This window comes from Piliocolobus tephrosceles, chromosome 8 (genome assembly GCF_002776525.5).
Source record: "Piliocolobus tephrosceles isolate RC106 chromosome 8, ASM277652v3, whole genome shotgun sequence".
NCBI lineage: Eukaryota > Metazoa > Chordata > Mammalia > Primates > Cercopithecidae > Piliocolobus > Piliocolobus tephrosceles.
In genome coordinates, this window is record NC_045441.1 from 32,702,175 (window position 1) to 32,724,756 (window position 22,582).

At 48.9% G+C, this 22,582-nt stretch overlaps 1 protein-coding gene across 2 annotated transcripts in view; it reads right to left on the reverse strand.

Annotated features, from left to right (window-relative positions):
* Positions 1-17,712, reverse strand: part of GCK (glucokinase) — a 46,574-nt gene extending 28,862 nt beyond the window's left edge. For both annotated transcript variants that reach the window (XM_023226426.1, XM_023226424.1), the window contains exon 1: positions 17,182-17,712. In XM_023226426.1, coding sequence (XP_023082194.1) covers positions 17,182-17,226 — 45 coding nt within the window. In that variant the 5' untranslated portion in view covers positions 17,227-17,712. The remainder of the gene's footprint in view (positions 1-17,181) is intronic.
* Positions 17,713-22,582: the final 4,870 nt, after the last annotated feature.

Sequence of the window (22,582 nt, forward strand, 5' to 3'; positions counted from 1 at the left end):
AAAAAAAAAAAAAAAAAAAGGAATTGATAGTGATAAAAGCAGAGACTAATTATACAGAAAACAAACAAAAGCCACAGTAAACTCGATTAACAAATCCCAAACCCAGTTTTTTAAAAAGGCTAACAAAATAGATGAACATTTTTTTTTTTTTTTTTTTGAGACGGAGTCTCACTCTGTCATCCAGGCTGGAGTGCAGTGGCGAGATCTCAGCTCACTGCAAGCTCCGCTTCCCAGGTTCATGCCATTCTCCTGCCTCAGACTCCAGAGTAGCTGGGACTACAGGTGCCCGCCACTACGCCCGGCTAATTTTTTTTGTATTTTTAGTAGAGATGAGATTTCACCGTGTTAGCCAGGATGGTCTCGATCTCCTGACCTCGTGATCCACCCACCTCGGCCTCCCAAAGTGCTGGGATTACAGGTGTGAGCCACCGTGCCCAGCCCTAGATTAACATTTTTGATTAGATTTGGTAATCTGATCAAATATAACGAAGAAGACACTAATAAACAACTAGAGGAAATGTCTGATTTTCAAAATATAATATATAAATTATCAAAATTGACTCAGGAGGACAGAAAAACCTGAACAGATGGATAACAATAGAAGAAAAGTTAACAGATGTGGAAAAATCTTCCTCTAACAAGAGTATCAAGTCCAGCTAGGTTTTTTTTGAGATGGAGTCTTGCTGTATTGCCCAGGCTGGAGTGCGGTGGTGCTATATCAGCTCACTGCAACCTCTGCCTCTCAGGATCAAGCAGTTCTCCTGCTTCAGCCTCCCAAGTAGCTGGGATTACAGGTGCATGCCACCACGCCTGGCTAATTTTTGTATTTTTAGCAGAGATGAGGTTTCACCATGTTGGCCAGGCTGGTCTTGAATTCCTGACATCGTGATCCACCTGTCTCAGCCTCCTGAGTGCTGGGATTACAGATGTGAGCCACTGCGCCTGGCCAACAGCTAGTTTTTAAAAAACAAATATGGATACAGAAATGTCCAATGCAAGGCCCCAGTCAAGGACGAGGCAGAGTCATGGCTTATTGAATGAGGTGGTGACAGACAAGACCTGTGGGCTGTCAGGGAATGTATGTGAGGGACACAGAGCTGGGACACTGAGTCCTGCATTCATGTTTATGACAACACAGAAACGATGGGCTAGAAGAATAGCATAATAGCTCATGTATACTTTGTGCCAGGTGCTGTGCTGTCCTAAGCTCTTCTATGGATTAATTTATTGGATCCTCACAGCAGCGCTATGGAGAGATAAAGTAAATTTCCCTTGTGACCCTTGCTAATACAAGGTCCAAACCCTGGCACTCTGTCTTCAGGGCCCGCCCTGCGTCACTGAGCCATCCTGCCTCTGGCTAGCTGGAGGGAGGGACAGACAGGCTGAAATGTCATAGAAGGAGCTACAGTGATGGGTAAGGGGTACTGCTGGGTGGTAGGTAGTGGGAGGAAAGGGCTGCAGACTCAGCTTACAGACACAAACAGGGATGCAGGCCCAGGGTGCTTGTTAGGACCAGGGTAGAACCAGTCTCACCTCTTAGCAGACACATACCTGAATAAACATCCAGAATCTTCCAACTCAATAAGAAGGTAACAACCCAATTTTTAAAAACTCACAAAAAAATGCCCACTAGGCATACAGAAATACGTGCAACATTATTATTAGTCAGTTGTAGAAATGCAAATTACAACCACACTAACATATCAGTACACAGTCACCAGAGTGGCTAACATTTAAAAGATGGATGAAACCGAGTGCGGGGAGGAGGATGTGGAGCAACTGGAATCCTCAAACACTGCTGATGGAAATGCAACACGATACAGGCCACATTGGAAAACAGTTTGGTAGTTTTTCTAAATTTAAATGTACACTTAACCACACGATACTACTCCTAGGTATTTATCCCGCCAAATGAAAACTCCTGTCTACACAAAGACTTGTACTTGAATGTTCACAGCAGCTTCAGTCATCATAGCCAAAGCCTGGAAACAATCCAACTGCCCATCAGCTGGTGAATGAATAAATGAATGAACACACTGTAGTACAGCCGTGCAGTGGAATACTCACGGCTCAGCAATGGCAAGGGAGGGAGGATTGACACACTGCTGAGCTAGGCATTACATTAAGTGAAAGAAGCCAGACACAGGAGACTATATTCTCAGTGATCTCATGTATAGAACATTCTAGAAAAGGCAAAACCAAGGGAACGGAAAACAGATGAGTGATTTCCAGTGGCTAGGGTGGGAGAAGTGATTGCCAGCAAGGGGTGGGGCTGAGGGAATTATTTGAGTGATGGGAAGATTCTGCCTTAATTGTGATGGTGGTTATATAACCATATACATTTGATAAAACTCATCAAACTGTACGCTTAAAAAGTAAATGTTATTGTATGTATATTATATGTTATTTTTATTTTTTTTGACGGAATCTCACTTTGTCATCCAGGCTGGAGTGCAGTGGTGTGATCTTGGCTCACTGCAACCTCTGCCTCCTGGGTTCAAGAGATTCTCATGCCTCAGCCTCCCGAGTAGCTGGGATTACAGGCATGCACCACCACTCCCGGCAGGAGACAGTGAAGCCATTGTTCCAGCTCACTCAGTGGGACTTGGGGCAGGAAACAGGAGATCTGGGGAGCTGATGGGACTCTTACTAGCTACCTGACCTTAGATGAGTGATTCATTCCTCCAGAGCTTCTGTTTCTTCACCTATGAAATGGGAGAAGATGTCACCTCATTCCAAGGAGCTGCATAGGGATTAAAGGAAAAATCTTGACATTCAAACCCAATTTTCTGTTGTTACAGGGCCAAGGAGCTCTGGGCCTGAGAGGGGAAGAGTCTTTCTTCAGGTCAGCATTGCCCAGTATTATAGCTGGATGTTTGTCCACGCGAACCTCATGTTGAAATTTGATCCTCAATGTTGGAGGTGGGGGCCTAATGGGAGATGTTTAGGTTATGGGGGCAGATCCTTCATAAATAGATTAATGCCCTTCCTTAGGAGCAGGGGGTGAGTTATTTCTCACTCTATTAGTTCCCAAAACAACTTATTAGGAAGAGCCTGGCACCTTCCTGCCCCCTCGTGCTTCCTCTCTCACTATGTGATATCTGCACATGCAGGCTCTGCTTCACCTTCTGCCATGAGTGGAAGTAGCCTGAGGTCCTCATCAGAAGCAGTTGTTGGTGCCATGCTTCTTGTACAGCCTGCAGAACTGTGAGCCAAATAAACCTCCTTTCTCTGTAAATTATCCAGCTTCAGGCTTGCCTTTATAGCAGCATAAATGGACTAAGACATCGGGGCTCCCTGAAAATCAGCAAGGTCACTGGCAAAAGCAAAGCTATGCAGCACCAGCCTCTGCTTCTCCTTTCTTCTTCCTTCTTTCGTCTCCCTCTCCCTCTCCTTCCCTTCCCTCCCTCCCTCCTTTCTTTTCTTTTCTCTTCTCTTCTCTTTCCTCTTCTCTTCTCTTTCTTTCTTTCTCTCTTCCTTCCTTCCTTCCTCTCTCTTTCCTTTCTTTTTCTTCTGCTTCCTCCTCCTCCTCTTCCTCCTCCTCCTCTTCCTCCTCCTCCTCTTCCTCCTCTTCCTCTTTTTCTTCTTCCTCTCCTTCTCCTTCTTTTCTTCTTCTTCTTTCTTCTTTTTTGAGACAGGGTCTTGCTCTGTCATCCAGTAGTAGTGCAGTAGTGTGAACATGACTCACTGCAGTCTCAACCTCCTGGGCTCAAGAGATGCTCCTGCCTCAGCCTTCCAAGTAGCTGGGACTACAGGTGTACACCACCACACCTGGTCAATTAAAATTTTTTTTTTTTGTAGAGCCAGGGTCTTGCTACGTTTTCCAAGCTGGTCTTCAACTCCTGGGCTCAAGCAGTCCTCCCACTTCAGCCTCCCAAAGTGCTGGCATTACAGGCACGACTATCACACCTGGCTGCTTCCCCGTCTTCTTCAGGTTTCAGCCCAAAGGTCACTTGGAGAGCATCACTGTATTAGGCTGTTCTTGTGCTGTTGTAAAGAAATACCCAAGGCTGGATAAATTAGAAAAAAAAGAGGTTTAATTGACTTACAGTTTTGCAGACAGAACAAGAAGCATGGCATTGGCGTTTGCTTCTCGTGAGGCCTCTGGAATCTTAAAATCATGGCAGAAGGAGAAGGAGGAGCAGGTGTCTCATGCAAGAGTGGGAGCAGGAGAATGAGAGGGGGTCAGACTCTTTCAAACAACCAGCTCTCACGTGAACTCACCCATCACCAAGGGGATGGCACTAAACCAGGGATCTGCCCCCATGACCCAGACACCTCCTGCCAGGCCCCACCTCCAACATAAGGGACTACATTTCAAAGTGCGATTTGGAGAGAACAAATATCCAAAGTATATCAGTCACTATTGGAAACCACCTCATGTTCTATTTGTTTACTGTTAATTGTCTTTGCCCTCTAAGAGGCAACACCCAGGAGAGCAGGAGCCCAGTCTATCTCGTTCAGGTCTCCAAGACCTAGGGCCTGGTCCGTCGTGGGCTCTCACTGCTCAGCAGCTGCTCTATGACCTGCAGGCCAGTGCAGCCTTGAACTGTTCCCTGAGTCCAGGCTCTGGTCTCACTTTCTCAGCGTCCTGTTACTCAGCACTGGCAAGGTCTCTGGGCCAGCTCCTGGGCAGCAATGGGGGCAAAAATGGGGCAGTTGTCCATGGGTGCTCCTGGGGTGGGGTGGATACATTCTTGCCCTCCAACATCCAGTTCCCATTCCTTCTTGCTCATGGAGCCTCCGTTTTATTCAGGGGTCAAGTAGTAATGGACTTAGCACTACTGGGGCTGAATGCCCCCAACAAATTCACCCTGCTTCTGCTAGAGCTGGCTTCAGGACAGTGAGGTGTGAGAAGGGAGGGCTCTGGGGAGATATGGTGGGGGATCCCCTTCACCTCTTGTTTCCAGAACATTGTTGGGTTTGCTTGTACCTCCTGTGCTTGTGGCAGCATCTGGCAGATGTGGGGAAGGCTATGATAATCTGGAAAGCTGACCCAGAGCCTGATACCAGGCTGAGAGCTGCCTGCCTCTAGGCTCTTTCTTATGTGCTTTGACAACGCCTCTTGGCGAATCCAGGTTAGGGTATCTGGTACAGCCTAGACAACCCTAACAGACACGGTGGGCTTAACAGGTCGTTCTGTTCAGCTCTGTGTGAGAGGTGCTCCAAAGAGGTGGAAATGAGGCGTGGTAGGTACAAAACGTAGTTACTGTTTACAGGGTGGGGTTCGGAAAAGCAGGTGAGGCAGCAGCTGGGGAGGTGGAGCTCCCAGCCAGGTGACCAAAATCCAGTGCTGTGCTGGAGAAGGGTTAGCAACCGGCTGTCCAGGGAAGCAGACCTGACTGGCAGCGTTTGCTGCCTTCTGTGTTGTTGGCACTTCACCTGATGTCACTCTAGGGGGAGTGGAGCAGAGGCCACACCAGTGCCCCTCCTGAACCACAGCTTGGAGCCCTGGGTCTGTCATAGAATCACCCGATGCTTCCCTGCTCTGCCTGCCTCCAATCCAAAGATTTCCTCATATCTGATCCTCCTGACCTACCCAGGCCAACTTGCCACCTCTGAGAGGCTGCAGTTCTCATGGGGATTGGTTACAGATGCACCCACTGGCTTGACGTGGTGGGCTGGGCTGTGTCTGAAAGGACTGAGGGAAGCAAACCATTCCACGCATTGTCTTTGTCCAGCATTACCTGCCCAACCAGCCAAATTCAGGCCAATGCTGCCCTCCTGGATTTCCTGGGAGGGTGAACCACATGCATGTCCTTAGCAGCCACATTGAAAAGGTATTGGAGAGCTAATTTACTGATAGCAGGATCACTCTCTAGGATTACAATACTCTAGGGTTCTAAATGAAAAAAAGTATGATGCCCATCTGAAAACTCCATCTAGTCCCCCCAGTATCACAAAACTCTCCAAATATAGCAATCCACAAAGGACTTTTGCATAATGCAATGCATTTAAAATACCAGCTACCTAATTATATAATCCCTGAAGAACTCAGCAGTGAGTACATTTGTATGTAGTACGTGATGACTCTGTTCATTTCAGATGTTGTAGGAGATGCTATGGGTGCCTGCTGGGCCCCTACGCCTACCCCTAGCTGCCCAGGGTTGAAGAGAAGAGCTGGACTTGTTTCCTGGGACTTACTCCTGGTCTACAAAGTTACTTCACCTAGAAATAACTGGGAAGTTACGCCCTTCCTAGGGCTGGCAGAGAAAACACGTTATGTTATGCACAATTTGGGACATATACTAAAAATTGATTTGTCGTTTATCTGAAATTCAAATTTAACTGAGTGCCCTAATTGTTTATTTGCTAAAGCTGGCAGCCCGAGCCTTTCCCCAGGGGCCTCCAGCCAGTGACTGACTCATGTAGGGGCACAAAGGCTGGCCCCTGCCTCAGAGGGACAACCCTGTGATGTCATTTACATTTGAGAGCTCTCTGCTGGGTCAGACTGAGGCTCACCTGCTCTGAATCTGTACCTTTGCCTATTTCTACCCCATCTCATCCTGAGAGCACCCTCCCACTCAATCACAGATGCCAGAATCCTTATCTCAGGCTCTGCTTCAGAACCTAACACAGTCTACCAGGGGTGGTCCTAGAAATCAGCCTATGAGGGCGGGACTCTGGAGTTCGATCACTTCCAGCTGGATGCCACCTCACTGGTGGTAGGAGTACCGGCAGTCCCTGACACATTGCAGCAGTGGATCACCAAGGCCCTGCCCGTGGGGAGTGGGGATGGAGGTGGACAGGGAGGTACTTGCTTACTCAGTGTCTCTGGCACCGAGGGTGTGGGGGAGATACTAACCCGAAGGACTATGCCACCGAGACCTGTTGATCAGTGGAGCGATGCATGGAAAAGAGAAAATGGCAGGCTCAGGTCTATCAATTTAAAGCCAAGTCTGAGAGCCAGAGGGTCTTCTCAGCCGTGTTTAAAGAGACGCTTGTCTCCTATAGTAAGGCAGGCAGAGCTGGAGACCAGGCACAGGACTCAATTGTAAGAGCAGCAGCAGAACTTCAGCAAGGTCTGAGTCCTCCACCAAGGCAAGCCAGGGCCCTGATGGGAAGGAGTATACACTGTGGTATGCTGGGAAATGGCTAACAATATGCTGTCTAGAGATGCAGGATGCCCTGGTTTGTAGCATTTTCTGATTTTCATGGTTTAAATACACCCACTATGGCCCATTTCCAGCTACCGACATGGTGTCACTGAATGAAGATTTGGAAAGAGGTGTGCACAACTGGTTTTCTAATGTGCTAGTGGGTGCGCTTGAGAATTTTGAATTCCCAGATTCCCACAAGCCACCTGCACCTACAGAAGTAGTCTTGCTGTGAGAAGGAGGCCTTTTCTCTCTTGAAAAGTATGCAGATGTCTGAAAGAGACAAGTGCCCCAGGAGACAATGCATGCCTTCCTCAAGATCGGCCCCCACCTCCCCTCCTGGCCACAAGAAGGGTCAAATCTCAGCATGGTCCAACTTGGACCTGTCAAAGAAGAAAAAAAATTGTATGCCAAAGGAACTTCAGTCTTTGGCTAACAAGTACTAGCAGGAAGTAGGAGACTAGATCCCAAAGGTGCTGGATCTTATGCTTGAGATGGTCCCAGAGGTGCTGGATCCTGTGCTTGAGACCAGATCCTGAAGGTGCTGACCGAGGCAGGTGGGATATCAAGAGGATAAGGGGACTTTGCTGATGTGGGGGCATTCTCCTATGATGCAGGATTTAACACCCTGGCACGGGTCCCAAGAGAGGGCTCTGATACATTGCTGGGGTGGCTGTTGGTAGCTTGGAAAAAGCAACAACTCGATTAAATGAAGTAGAGATGCTTGAGTTTATGTGGTGGACCAAGAGGAAGTGATCAAAAGGATAAAAGAAATGGGGCAAAATATAATTGATCTACTCTATAAGATCAAAAAGCCTGTAAGCTGGCTATGTTCCCTGGAAAGGCGTGGAAGACACTCTGCTTCCCAGGTTGTAAAGAATCTGCTGGTGTAGGGCACACGGCTAAGGCTCAGTAGGGCTGTCCTCTGTAGACCAGAATTGATGGGAGACATTTTGCAGAGCTTCTCCCCCTGATGGCAGTGGGGATGATAGATCGCTTAAGGGCAGAGACCAGGGGCAGCACTTAGCAGCACATCAGAAGCAAAGTGGGACTAATTATCATATTGGGCACCAAGGTCAGCCTAACAACCAGAAGGGATTAGCCTATAGGGGTCTAAGGAGAAGGCTAATAGAATGTTGGGTTCTTAGGGGCCAGAAGGATGAACAGAAGGCCAAGGTCAGTCACTCCAGTGGAAAGTTATGATGGAAAGGCACAGTTTCCAAACCTCAGCCAGTTCTCAGAATCAGAACCCATTGATTGAAAGAGGGACTGGGTTCCCATGGGAAAGACTCTGTAGCACCACAGCAAGTGTGTGTAATAGGAACCTATGACTATTTATATTTGACCACACTGAGTAAGGGTAATACTCAGATCTTTTGATAGTGATTTCATAGCAATTCACACTTTTTTTTTTTTTTTTTGAGATGGAGTCTCACTCTGTCACCCAGGCTGGAGTGCAGTTGTGTGATTTTGGCTCACTGCAACCTCTGCCTCCTGGGTTCAAGCAGTTCTTCCTGCCTTAGCCTCCTGAGTAGCTGGGATTACAGGCACCCACCACCATGCCCAACTAATTTTTGTATTTTTTAGTAGAGATGGGGTTTCACCATGTTGGCCAGGCTGGTCTTGAACTCCTGACCTCAGGTGATCCACCTGCCTCAGCCTTCCAAAGTGCTGGGATTACAGGCATAAGACACTGCACCCGGCCAGCAATTCACACTTGTATCTAGTGTCCCAAAGTGCTATCATGGCTGTCCTAGTTGAGTGCAGGCTTATTGGGGTAAGATGACAAATATAGTTCTGGCCCAGGTATGTCTCACGCTGGATCCACTAGTTCTATGTATTCACCCAGAAATTGTTTCCTTGGATCCTGAATAAATCATTGGAATGAATATACTTAACCATCAGAAGAGCCCTTACAATGGTTCCTTGATTTATAGAATAAGCAACATTTGTAATAGCAAAGGCAAAGTGGAAATCCTGCACTCCCACCCAGCCAAAATAGAAAAACATAAATCTGGAGGGATGGCAGAAATTATTGCCATTCTCAAAGACTTAAAGGATGTATGTAGGGTGGTGGGTCACATCATGTCAACCTTTCATTCTCCAGTCTGATCCCTACAATAACTGGTTGGATCAGTCCTGACCCTTAGGCTATGTGATTGGCAAATCTAATGATACTCTGCATGGAATGTGAGATTAAGCCCCAATAGGAGTCACTGTCCAAACCCCTAGGGCTCTGGACCAAGGTCATGCCATCAGCAGCAGAGAACCAAACACCACTTGTAAAGCATTTCCTGGCATGCCACCCAGCAGAGTATCTGACCATAGGACATTAAGTGACCATGTGGCCATAACTGCCCATTATGAGTTTGGTGCTTGCTGTCAGACCCACTAGGTCATAAGCCATCCAACATAAGATGGAACTGGCATATCTGGAATCAGGCTTGAGCATGTCTAGATGACACAGATAAGCCGCAGGGACAGGTGGCCCAGACCCACCTGCCATCTACCACTGTTGCACGAATATTGGCCCCTGTGCCTCTCTTCACTCACATGCACACGTGGCCTCCTGGTGGGGGGTGTCTTTTGTCTAGCTGCTGGAGGAGGGAAAAATCCACCTACGCATTGATCATGGATAGGTTAGTTTGGCATGTTGACGCAAGCTGGAAATGGACTTCTGCTGTAGTTCAGTCCCACTCAAGGTGGCCCTGAAAGACACTGGGGAGAAGAAATCCTCTTAACAGAGTTTTGGAGGGTGCACCTGCTTATTCACTTTGTGTGGAGAGAGATGTGGCCTAAGGTAAAGATAGACTCCTGGACATTAGTGAATAGCTTAGCTCATTCTTCAGTAGCTTGGAAGGAGCAACATTAGAAGACTGGGGAAAAGCAGTGGCATGGGGGAAAGTTATAGAGATAAACCTGTGTGAGTGGGCACAGAGTATGAGACATTAATGACAGCCAGAAACCACTTCTTATGGAAGAGGCAATAGTAACCCAGTGGATAGGATAGCCAGGCAGCTGAATGTTGGCCACCATGAACTCACAAACTGATAATCATGGGGTCAGAGAAGGAAGCTATGCCTGTGCCCAGAAGCATACATTCCCTCTCATCAAAAACTGACCTAGTTTTGCTGCTGTTGGATGTAGGAACTGCCAGCAATAGCGACTGGTGCTGAATCCCTGGTATGACACTGCTCCTGGAGGAGACCAACCAGCCACTACTGGGTGACAAGTTGACTAAATCGGGGCCCTTCCAACCTGGAAAGGGCAGCATTTTCTCCTGACTTGGATTGACATGTATTCCAGCCAGCAATGAACTTGCCTTTCCTACCCTCGGTGCATCCTCTTGGAGGCACAGTGGAGCTGTCATCTTGAAGATGACACCCATGAGGAGGGCCCACCGTCCTCCAGAATGCAATAACACTCTAATGGCTATGGGATGAGGCCATGTTCCTGAAAGGTAAAATATGTGGATTCAGGAACCAAGAGCTCTTCATCACTCTCCATGATCCACTTGAGAAATCTGTGCTTTCACCATTCACAACTTTAGGTTTTGTGGGTCTAGAAGTCCTGGTTCTCAGAGGGGGTCCTTCTATCAGGTGATACATTAACATGTTCACTAAATGTACAGCTACAGTTGCCTCCTGGTCGTGCTGTGCTCCTTGTGCCCGTAGCCAAGCAGGTAGAGAAAGGTATTACCATCCTGGCACAAGCAGTACAATGTGGCAGTTTACCCTTGTCATTAAGAGGTAGGACTACAGCTACATAATGGAGCAGGAAGAATATGGCTCACACTCAGATGATTTGCCAGGGTGTTTCTTGGTAGTCTCATGCCCAGTTGCAATTGGGAATGGACAACTTACAACAACGATAGACTGATAAAGGAATCCAGGATTCAGATGCCTCAGGGATATGGGTTTGGCTCCTGCTCTGGGCAAGCCACTTAGACTAGCAGTGTTAGCGAAGGGGAAGGGGACACTAGAATGGATGGTGGGGGTGGGGCATGATGGTGAGTATCAGTGACAGTCTTACAGTCACCTGCAGAAGTGGGCATTGTAGTTCATCCCTCTGTTTTTCCAGTTGTAAGTTTTCCCAGAAGCTGTGCCTGGATGCAGAGAGCTTAAAGTGGAAAGCAGTAGGTCTGAGCAGTTAAGGGGTGGACTGTAGTACCTGCTATCGGTGCCTCACTGGCCAACTGGCCTGCACACCCAGCCTCTAGCTGCAGTGAGCAGCAGCTGCAGACTGCTCACAGCTATACCCTTCTCCTGAGAGTTTCCTGGAAATGCCTGGAAGATCTTCTCTCCCGGCTGGCCCTCAGCTGATGGTTTTGATACAGGTATAACAGGAAGGTCCTCTCCCAGGATGGACAACCGTGTGATATTTTTCATGCATCAGAGCCCAGGTGGAACCAGATTGAGGTGGACTTAAGCTGGATCTGCCTCTTTGACTTACTTCTTACCTCTCGTTTTCTGTCCCCCCAACTTCCTTACAGCTTCTGCTGATAGTGCTCCCGCAAACACCATTTTCCAAGAATTCCAATCTCAGGCTCTACTTCTTGGGAACCTGACCTAAAACAGATACAAATCATGTTTTCCCTTCCTACTGCGCAGGCTAGCAGCAGACAAACGATGCAGGCAGGCAGTGAGACTGAGATTGGGTCCTCCTGGCGGAACAGCTGGGATATGATGTCCATACCCTCTCCCAGGACCCAGGTGGAACTGGAATACTGATTCATGATACTCACTTTTCATTTGGAGAGTGAATTTTGGGTAAATGACTTTGCAATCCATGAAAGTGAATACTGAGAACGTTTTCAGGTAGCAGAGGATCACTGTACTTCCGAGACAGAGTGTTCCTTGAGATCAGCCTCACAGCCATGCCCTCTGGGTCACAGCGCAGGAGCACAGAAAATCCCACTTCTTGGTATCTCCAGCACTCCCCTCTCCTACTTGTTTATTGGCAGGGCTGATAGTTGCTGGTTGTCTACAACAAAGATCCCACTGGAAGGGGCTCATGCTCAGGTATTGCAGGGTAAGGAATGCTGTGAGTATCACTCCAGGTCACAAGTGCATGTGTTAGGGGACTCCTGGGACTAAGAAGGGTTCGGTAAGAGTAATCTGTATTGAATCTAGCCTCATTTTCTTTTTCTTTCCTTTCTTTTATAGTGTCTAATTTTTTGGTAATAGAGAACTTCAAAGTCAGTAAATGGGACAGTATAATAAATCCTGATGTACTCACTGCCTGATATCAATAATTGCAACCTTAATTCATTTTAGTATATTTTTACAAGCATTTCAGACTGAAATAAAGGGAGATTGTTTGGCCTCAGGTGTAGAAGCAGTGAGACCATTTCCCATCACGGAGGAGGATGAACAGCAGGAGAGGCTGGCAGCTCCCAGGAGCAGGTCCTCTGCCCCCACTGCAAGGCCCCTGTGTGTTCAATAAACTGACCCTTGGCAGAGACTAAGGCTCACTTACTGGAAACCATTATTGTTACAGTAAGTAATTAACAAGTGATGCATAGGGCTGGTCAGTTATGTGACTATACGTGCGCGTGTGTGCACGCACGAGTGCATGTTTGGGTCATTACAGAAACACCACCATTTCTTTGTAATCAGCTGAAATCACCACTCATTAGTGGGCCTCTCGTGGACTATAATTGATTTTACAGCCACCTGTCATTTCTTTTTTCTTTACAACTTTGTGCGTTTGTGTTTTTCATGGTATGCTCAGGGTACACTATGTTCTGCACGCAAGCAGGGGGCTGCAGGGGCTCCATCTCCCCCTCTCAGGCACGTCCCTCTTGATGTAATGTGTAGGATGGAACTTCTTCCCATGTACTCTGTGAAGGGGCCCCACAGCTCCCCAGCTGGGACAGCTGCTCTGGAGCCTTTGGCAGGGCTGGGCACCTGTGGAGCCTGAGGCCAGACCCAGGCAGCCACACTGTGGGAACCACGGGGCACCTGGAACATGGGTTTAATCTGAGCCTGTCTGTGGGTAATAGTGTCACAGTGGGAGGGCAGAAGGCAGGGTGAGTCAGTGACCCCTAGAAAGGGATCTGTTATAACTCACATGGCATTCCTTCTCTCATCCTTCTATCCTTCTACTTGCAGGACTTTCCTACAATTCTGTCTGTGCTGGTGCATGGTTGTGTAGCATAAGGATGGGGTTCCTTCTTTGCTCAGACCAGCAAAAGAGAGAGAGAGAGAGAGAGACTGAGAGAGAGAGAAAAACAGGCACACAGAGAAAGAAACAGAGAAATACAGAAAGATAAACACACACACAGAGAGACAGAGAGAGACAGAGACAGAGAGAGACAGAGACAGAATGACAGAGACAGAGACATAGAGAAGTTCACACAGCTGAGAGGGGGCTAAAGGAGGAAGTGTCCACTCCTGAGAAGGGAAGGGAAGAGAAAGGCAGAAGGAGGGGCCAGGCCAGGTGTCCCAACACAGGGAAAGGAGCACACAGGGGACATGCCTGGGCTGCCTCCAAAGGCCTGGCTCAGCTGAGGAATGACAGACCCCACAAGGGGCTTCCCACATCAGATGGGCCAGAATGTTCCCCTGGAGGTCACTAAACAGGAGCTCAAATCTCAATCTCTCTTCCCTTCGGGTGGCTTCAAGACAGATGCCAAGGGCACTTTGTGCCTCTCTCCATCTGTCCCCTCTCCTCCTGGGGGTCCTGCTGTGGGCAGGTGCAGGCGTGGGCCTAGTGGCATCAGTCAGAGGGGCTCACGCTGGGTCTCCTGTGGCCCACTGATCCCCTGGATCTCACTAATGGTGTCCCCCTTGGCTTGCTACTGCCCTGGGCTTCCCAGACATAGCTACTCCTTTTGAAGGGTCCTCATCCCCAGAGGCCTGGGCCACAGGCAGCAGAGGGCTTCTCCTGGGGACAACCCCCACTCTTGTCACCTCCCAGCCTGGCCTGGCCTCCTGTCCTGGCTACAGCAGGGGCACTGGGGTTGTGATATGGCAGCTGATGGATGGCCCAGCCCTGGTCCCACAGATGCAGCCCCAGCCCTCACCCCCAAACCAGCGGCCTGCCCACAGCATGCCCATTCCCTGTCACTGCTCCCCTAGGCCTTGGCACTGCCTGCTCCTCCCACACTGGCCCCTCCTCCCAGCATACCCGCTTGTGGGCCACCTGGAGCTTTGCGCTCTGTACACCTGTCTCAGAGCAGGTGCCATGGCAGTATAGGGGCCATCTCTCCTACTGGGGCCCAGGACAATTCCTGCCAGGGATGTGGGTAAGCATGACGGAGTACACCTTATTTCAGCCTCATTCCACTTCTAAGCCTGCTCCTTCAATGGGGCAAAGGTGCCCAGGGCAGCTGGAGACCCTGGAGGGAAGAAGGTCAGTTCCTCCTGGCATGCCCTCCTGGTATTATGGATTGGATTGTGTCCCCCCAAATTCATATTTTAAAGCCCTAACCCCAGTGTGATGGTATTTGGAGATGGGAACTTCGGGAAATAATTAGATTTAGATAAGGTAAGGAGGGGGAGCCCCCATCATAGGATTAGCATTCTTATAAGAAGAGACACCAGAGAGCTTGTTTTCACTCTCTCTCTCTACCATGTGAGGCCACAGCAAGAAGGTGGCTGTCTGCAAGTCAGGAAGAGAGCCCTCCCTGCAACCTGACCATGCTGGCACCTGATCTTGGACCTCCAGCCTCTAGAATACTGAGAAATAAATTTCTGTTGTTTCTAAGCCATCAGTGGATGGTATTCTCTTATGGCAGCCTAAGCTGACCAATACACCAGAATCTCATCTTTCCAGGCCCCTTCCTGAAAAAGGGTCACCAAATCTATCAGGCAAAGTTAACCAGACTTACTCATCTGTCTGGTTAGTGAGGTGAGAGTGAAAATATAGACCAAAACGTCCCCAAGAGGGGTGCCCAGGGCCCGATTTCAGGCCACCCAGAAGTGGTGACCCAGTAAGGGATGGATCTTGATGCCAAAGGAATAAGTCAGCAATGGTGGGGTACCAGGCAACCACAGTTGGTAAGAAGGGGTTTATGAGGGGTGGGGGTGGTGTCAGTGGAATCAGGCTCACCCCTAAGGAGCTGACATCCACATGGAGAAGTCACTGGGCGTGGGACTGAGGCCACAGGCTCCTGCAGATTATAAAGGAATGACCACAGGTAAGATCTGGAAGTTTGGTACCAGCAAGATGGTTGCTCTCGATCAGAGAAGTAGTAAGAGGGAAACCAGCAACAATTTAGTTTCCTCCAAAGCAATCAAAAGGAGAAAGAAGACAGTTCCTCTTGGGAGTCTGCACAGAGACAACCACAGCTGACATCCTGGGACAACTTTGAGAGTGCAAGGAGAGCATTGCTCATTGCTCCAAGGTCGAACACTGGCTTGGGGTGGGGGCAGCACTTCCCAGAGACACAGGACTGGACCTGGGTGGGCCTGGGCAGCCAGCCCACTTGGAAAACATCAGATCCTTAGGATGACCCTGAAACCAAGCTAGGTTCCCCCAAGACAAGGACCAAGTCCTCTGTGCAGCCAGAGCAAGCAGACAGGAATGGCCATTGCAGCTCCACGCTTCCCTCATCTGGGCCTTGGTGCCCTGCGATCTGGGCACTAGAAGAGGGGTAGATGGGGTGGAGACAAGTGCAGAAATCAGTGATTCTCATCCTGTCTTTGTTTAGAATTTGGTATTTTGTCCAACATAATTTTTTTTGCATTCATTTTGATTATTTAAAATAGCATATATCTTGATGATTGATGTTTCTGGTGACCCCTTAAAGTTTGTGCCCAAAGCATTGTCTTGCTCCACTCTTGGCCCTGACAAGAATGTTAGTGACCTCCCACGATTCCGGGGTTCACAGCTGGCCCTGGTCAGGACCAGCACCCCCTCACACGTGGAGCAGTTACAGGATGGGGCATGGGCAGCTCCAGAGTCTGAGACTGGATGCCCAGCCCAAGAAGGTGGTTCACTCACATGCCACTGTGAATGTAAGGGGCTCAGGGACAGCTCTTCTGTGGCCTTTATTAAAGTGATTCCCTGTGCACACATATGTGCACATGCATGTACACATGCAGGTATGCACAGGTGCAAACATGCACACATAGCACATTCACACACGTGCACACACACACACGGGCAAACTATGCTTTCTCTCCCCGTTTGGGGAAAGTGCTGGATCTCCACAGCCCACATGTCCACCTCTCCCTAGCTCTGAGCCATCTTTCTGGTCATGCCAAAGACAGCCGTTTCCTTCTCCCCGGGTGGCCTGAAGGGGCCCCTTTGGGCAGGATTTCTCATCCAAACTGCTGCCATAGCACCAGTGAGAGGCAGATCGGGGACTTGGTTGGGGCCTCGGCTGGTCCGGCTGTCAGGCCGCGCACCCTCTCACTTGGGTTGGTTGTTTTCCTCCTAACATCATTAGCTCTGCCAGAAGCAGAGCCAGCCCAGGGTTTATGCTGACTTGGTCATTTCACACAGAGGCGAGAGGGAAGCATGCCCAAAGTAACTGGCTCTGCTCACTTACCCCTTCTCCCCTACTCTGCCTGGGCCCCCAGCTGGGGTGATGCAGGCACGTTCCCCCCAATGTTTCACAGCAAAGTCCCCTGTCTCCAGCTCTCTCCTTGCTCACTGCTGGGCTCAGGGCTGGCTCAGAGCATGCCTGGATTTCTCTTTGTTTTTGGAAAAAGTAACTGCCCTGCACTCCTCAGGAGGCCACAGCAGCCCTCAGGCTCCCTGCGAAGTGATTCCTGCGAGGAAGCAGGACATCTTTGACTTGTCACCATGTCCGGTGAGTGTTGTCTTAAAATCAGGTAGTGGGCTTTGCCCACAAGACCTCACATCCCTAACCCCACATCGAGGGCTCTAAATTCTCCAGAGCCCCTCCCCAGTGGAGGCCACTGCCTGGACTTCTGGGCAGCCTGACTTCCAGGTCGCAGGGCCAGAGTCCAAAGCTGGACGGTAGGGGCCTTCCTGCCCCAGAAGGCACCCCTGGCAAGACCCTTCTCAAAGACCCTGTGCATAAAATGAGATTCTGAGGCTCAAACAAACCACGGAATGTTGGGGACAGGCAAGCAAACACTCCCAGAATACCCAATGGAGGGTGAGCTACCTTCTCCTTCTTGGCGGCCTCCATCCTGGCTCTGTCGTCCAGCATCTGCACAGCAGCCAGCGCAGGGAGCTGGGACCCCTCAGCCTTCCCCAACAGGCTTCTGAAGCAGAAATGTCCAAGGCTTCTCCCCCGCAGGGGTCACAGCCCGCCCTGGGTCCCCGGGAGAATGTGGTCCTCCTCAGGCTGGTTTGGGGTTTGAGGTTCAGTCACAGTTTCCTCCTTTTCATTGTTCTCCAGCGAGTCGGCAAGCATTCCCTTCCGGACCCTTCCTCACTGAGCCTGGATGTTCTCCAGGCAGGGCCATCGCTTGGCGCTCAGGTGGCGTCCTTAGCGCTTTCTCTCCAGGTTCTGTTGAGCTGTGGGACTTAGTGTCCTTCAGACAGACTCAGTAGGAAAGGTCCTCTCCCTCCTGTGGCCTGGGGACAGCTTTTGAGTAATTAGGCTGCAGGTGACTGTGTCTCTCACACCCTAGCCTGCTTCCCCGGGGCTCAGGCGCCGCTCGGCATTTCCTGCTCCAACCAGGTGTGGAGTGGGGGATTCTCTGCCAGGGCTTACTGTGCTCCTGAGAGGGCCTGTGGTTGTCATGGTGACCAGGAGTGGACTCAGCAGGGCTGACCGTGCTGTCATTAGAGCTGCCATGCATAAAACTGGGACTGGTGGCAAAGAGCCTCCATCCCCATTACCATGGTGACCACTCAATCACCTTGTCACTGAAGTGACTGCTAGCCTGTTAAGCCTTTGCCACCTGTTCAGGTCCTGGGGCAGCGTCTCAGGGTCTCCCACACTCCTGTTCTGAGGAGCAGAGGACCCCGTGAGTCTGGAAGCAGAGGAAAGGGAGCAGGCAGCTTGGTGTGGCTCAGGCGCAGGCCCATGGGACCATTGGAGGGCTTTGGCGCAGCCTGTCCTGACTATTGTCTTGAAATCTGAACCAGAACAGTAAACCTGGCCCACACAAGCCTGGCTGAGTTTGAAACTGCCAGAACAGAGGCCCACAGGGGCTGGCTCCTCCTCTGGCCCTGCTCAGGAAGCTTCTGCCTGGGATGCCACCCACTCCCTCCCTCGCAGCCCAAGCGCCCCTGGAGAGGTTGCCCTGTGCAGTAGGGAGGCCCAGTGAGTGGATGGAGCAGGGGGCCAGGGTGCTGGAGCCAACTCAGCGGCAGGCTCAGTCAATAGTCTGGAACAAAATGTACTTCTGCCTAAGATACCGAGGTCTGGTGTGTGTTTCCCACTCACGGCCCTTCTCAGTTAGGATCGGCCACTTTTCAAGTGTTCAGTGTGACTGGTGGCTACCATATTGGGTGGTGTTGGGATAGACCAAAGAGGGCTCAGGACCCAGCTCCAGGCCACCTATACTCAGAGATCCAGCAGAGGGGTGAGGAGGAGTGGCCAGTGCAATCTCTCCAGACAGATGTGCTGTAACACTTTAAAATCAACTTCCTATTGATGATCATTGAGGCAGTTTCAGATTTTCACTATTATGAAGGAGGCTGTGGCAGAAGTCCTTGAATTTCACCAGAGTAAGTGTGTGTCAATGTATCTTCTGGTTGGCTCCTGGAGGCTGAATTGCTAGTTCAAATGCTACACACATTTCACATCTTGGTAGGCAGGACCACATGGCCTCCTCACATAGCTTCACCAGTTTCTTCCACCAACACGAGAAGTTTGGCTTTATCCTGGCCAGTCCTTCAGATGATAAATCTTTATGAGTTTTTTGCCGATCTGTCACCTCATTGTTTGAATTGCAAAATGCTGGACACCTTTTCATGTGTTTCTTGGTGATTGCATTTCTTCTTCTAAGGATGATTTGTTTATATTATTTAACTATGTTGCTATTGGATTATCTTCTGCCTATGGATTTGGAGAAACCATTTTATATTTCATCTGTAATATCTATCAATCCTTTGTCTGTTAAATATACTATGATATCTCCCCTAGTCTATTGCTAAACTTAACAACTTGATTAATCGTGTCTTTCATCATGCAGAAGTATCCAGTTTTTATGAATTTCAATCTTTGTTTTCTTGTTTTGGGGTTTTTATATCTTGTTAAGAAAACCATTTCCAATCCCCAAATTGTAAAAATGTTCTCCCACATTTCCTTCTAGTATTTTTCCAAGTTTTCTATTTGTTCAGTACTTTAGTCTTTCTGCAATTCCTTGTGCTGGGTACGCCGTCATTCTAAGGACACATATCACATCCTCGCCTTTCTTCTCATTCCTCCTTTCTGCTCTCCTGGGTCCTGGGAGATGGTGGTTTGGGTATGGTGCTACGGAAGAGTCTAATACGGCTATTTGGTGGGGAAGCAATCCATTCCCCACTGCTCTGGAATGTTGGCTGCACCCACAGTTTGTATTCCATTATTTCTCATTGTAAGGGAACAGCTCTGCTCTGGTCACCTTCCAGGTGTACCCAAAGGCCACACAGGCAAAGCTGGGAACCACAGAGAGCTGAGTCTTGTCAGAACACTGTGTGATCCTGCTGGAGGCCATATCTCACTGCCTTTCTCACCTCCCTGGGAAGGTCAGGAGAGTTCCTTATCGTCTCCAGGTTCTCGTGGGACAGATGTGAGGCTCGCAGCTGCAGTCTAGGGTTGGCTCTGCAGCAAGGAAAGACACTGCAAGCATCTTGCACCTTTGGCTTTAGTGTCGCCCTTTTTTAGAGCACAGGAGAACCCAGGGGCCTGCACCTTGGGTTACCCTTTCTTTTGCTGTCTGTGTTGGTAATAACTTATCTGAATATAGAAGTCACTCCTTATACTTCACCTGCTGAGTCAGGCAGGCCCTGGCCTTGGCCTTGGCTTTGCCTTGCACACTGCATATCTCATTCCTCTGCTGATACTATGCTCTTCTGGTTTGTATAATGTTTTAGTTTTTTAAATTATCTGATGGGGGTAGGAAATTGTTTTCTTAGCAAGATTTTTTTTTCCACAAAATTTTCTTTGCCATGTGCCTTTTATCTTTCTTATAAATCTTAGCACTACTCATCCCACTTCAGAAAATAATGCTGTTGACAATTTCATTGGAAATGTATTGACTTTGTGGGTTTAGGGATTCATTTTAGAGAACTAACCTCTTTATAATATTGAGCTTTCTCATCTAGAAATACGTGTTGTTTCATTTATTTTGGTTTTATTTTATGTCCTTCAGGTGAATTTCATTATTTTTCTCATATAGAACTTACATATTTCTCGTTAGATTTATTCCCAAAGAAAGGCAATACATTTATTAGGAGAAGGAGCCATTGTCATTATAACTAATATTGATGAAAATATTTATGATTCGCAAAGTACTTTTGCATTCATTCTGCCATTTAATCAGACAATCTCAGTGCAGCAGGCAGTGGTATTATTATTATTATTATATTTTATTTATTTATTTATTTTTTTGAGACAGTGTCTTGCTCTGTCACCCAGACTGGAGTGCAGTGGCTCGATCTCCATTCAATGGAACCTTCGCCACCCAGTCTCTAGCAATTTTCAGGCCTCAGACCTGAGAGTAGCTGGGACCACACGCATGCGCCACTGCACCCGGCTAATTTTTTGTATTTTCTTTTTAGTAGAGATGGGGTTTCACCATGTTGGCCAGGCTGGTCTCAACTCTAGACCTCAGGTTCCGCCCACCTCTTCCTCCCAAAGTGCTGGGATCACAGCAGAGTGGGGAGAGAGCGGCTGAAGCAGAAGTGTGGAATGTCTGGCCACCATACCTTGCCAGTGGTAGTATCATTACCACCACTTTCTAACTAAGGTCACTGAGGCTGGGGAGGTTAAAGGTTTGGCAGGGATGGTCTCCCCACCTTAATGTCTCCCTAAAGGTTCCTTACTATAGCTTCCTGCTAAGGACAGGGGCCAAGGCAGTCCCTCACACAGAGGTCCCAGGTTCTGCCATGTGGCCATGCCCTCCCTGGCCACAGTTGATTGAAACGTCACCTGATCCAAGGGCAGCCACACTGCATACTGGCCAGAGCCTAGTGTAGCCGAGCATCTCAGCTTCAAAATGCATTTTAAGGTGTTTTTCTTTAGTCTTAAAATGTAGCCTTGAAATGTACTTTGAAACTCTGCTTCTCTCCCTTTCCCACTAGACACTCCTTTGCACCATGCTCACTTATCTAACTATATGCTTACTCGGGAATTCCAGGGGCTAATCTTAAAACAAAAACCAGACATGGAACCCCTACGGAATCCTCCAACTTAGGGGGAGTCGGAACCATTTGTCCACCACCATCTGGCCGAAGTAAAGATAACACCAACCAGACCTCAGGATAGGTGATTACTCAAGACAGCCATTGGCTCAAGACACACAGACCCTGTAGCCTGCACCGCTCCCATCTATCTCCCATACCAAGTTTTCCTTTAAGAATCCTATGATAAATTTTAAAATTTGAGATAATAGAATGCTTTAAAACAACAATTCACCATCTTTTTAGTTTGCTGGCTCTAGTTAAAACTACTTTTCCGCCCACCAAACCTCTCCGCTTATATTTGGCTTTTAAGCGGTGGAATCTGAGTCCAGTTACAATGGAGGATGTTTACCCAACAGGGACTACTTGAAACAATGAGTAGTTTAGTTGGGGACTGCAGAGTGGCAGAATCTCTGAACCATTCAATGCTGTCAGAGGAAAGTTCTCCATTGTCCTCCCTGGGGTGGGGTGGATGGTGCATTCCTGGCTGATGAATTGGGGAGCAGGTGGGGAGGCAGCTGCCCTCCCCAGGTATAGCTTCTTCAGGATGCCCCTTGCCTTTCTGGCCCCATCCCTCCCGACACTCAACACTTCTGCTTCAGCCCCTCCCTCCCCCTCTGCTGGTCCCTGCCCCTCAGCCAGTTGCCTCCTAACTTCACACCTGCGCCCCTCTCTCCCCCACCACCCTTGGTAGCATCTCTCATTTGTGCCACCTTGCAATTGTTCTCCCCATGCCCTTTGTCTTGTGTCATTATAGTGGAGCATATTTGAGAGGGAGTTCACATAAACACATATAATTAATCATCCATGTTAACCCAAAGTTTGTATGTATCCTGCTTGGGGTTTCCTGACCCTCTCCAATCTGTGCCAGTTTCTTTGCTTCTCTCTTCTTAAGTGTCAAAGAAAGTCCTGGGCTTTGCTCTGATTGGATGGCCTACTGATGGCCAGCTGATTGGCCTGTTGATTGACTGAAGCTTGGATCAGGTGCTTATCCATAGACCAATCGCTGTGGCAATAAGGACCACTGGTTCATAGGCTGGGGCCTGGACACCACGTGGCAGGATGCGGGATCAGCCTCTAGGTCATGATGTGGTTTCCTTATGAGGACTTTCCCTGTGTGCTCACTGCTGTTGTCTGTTAGGTTGTGTTTGGTGTGCCCAGCCTTCCCAAGGGCACAACTTGTGTTCTTGCCCTTCCTCTGCATCCTTCTTTCTGCTCTCACGTGG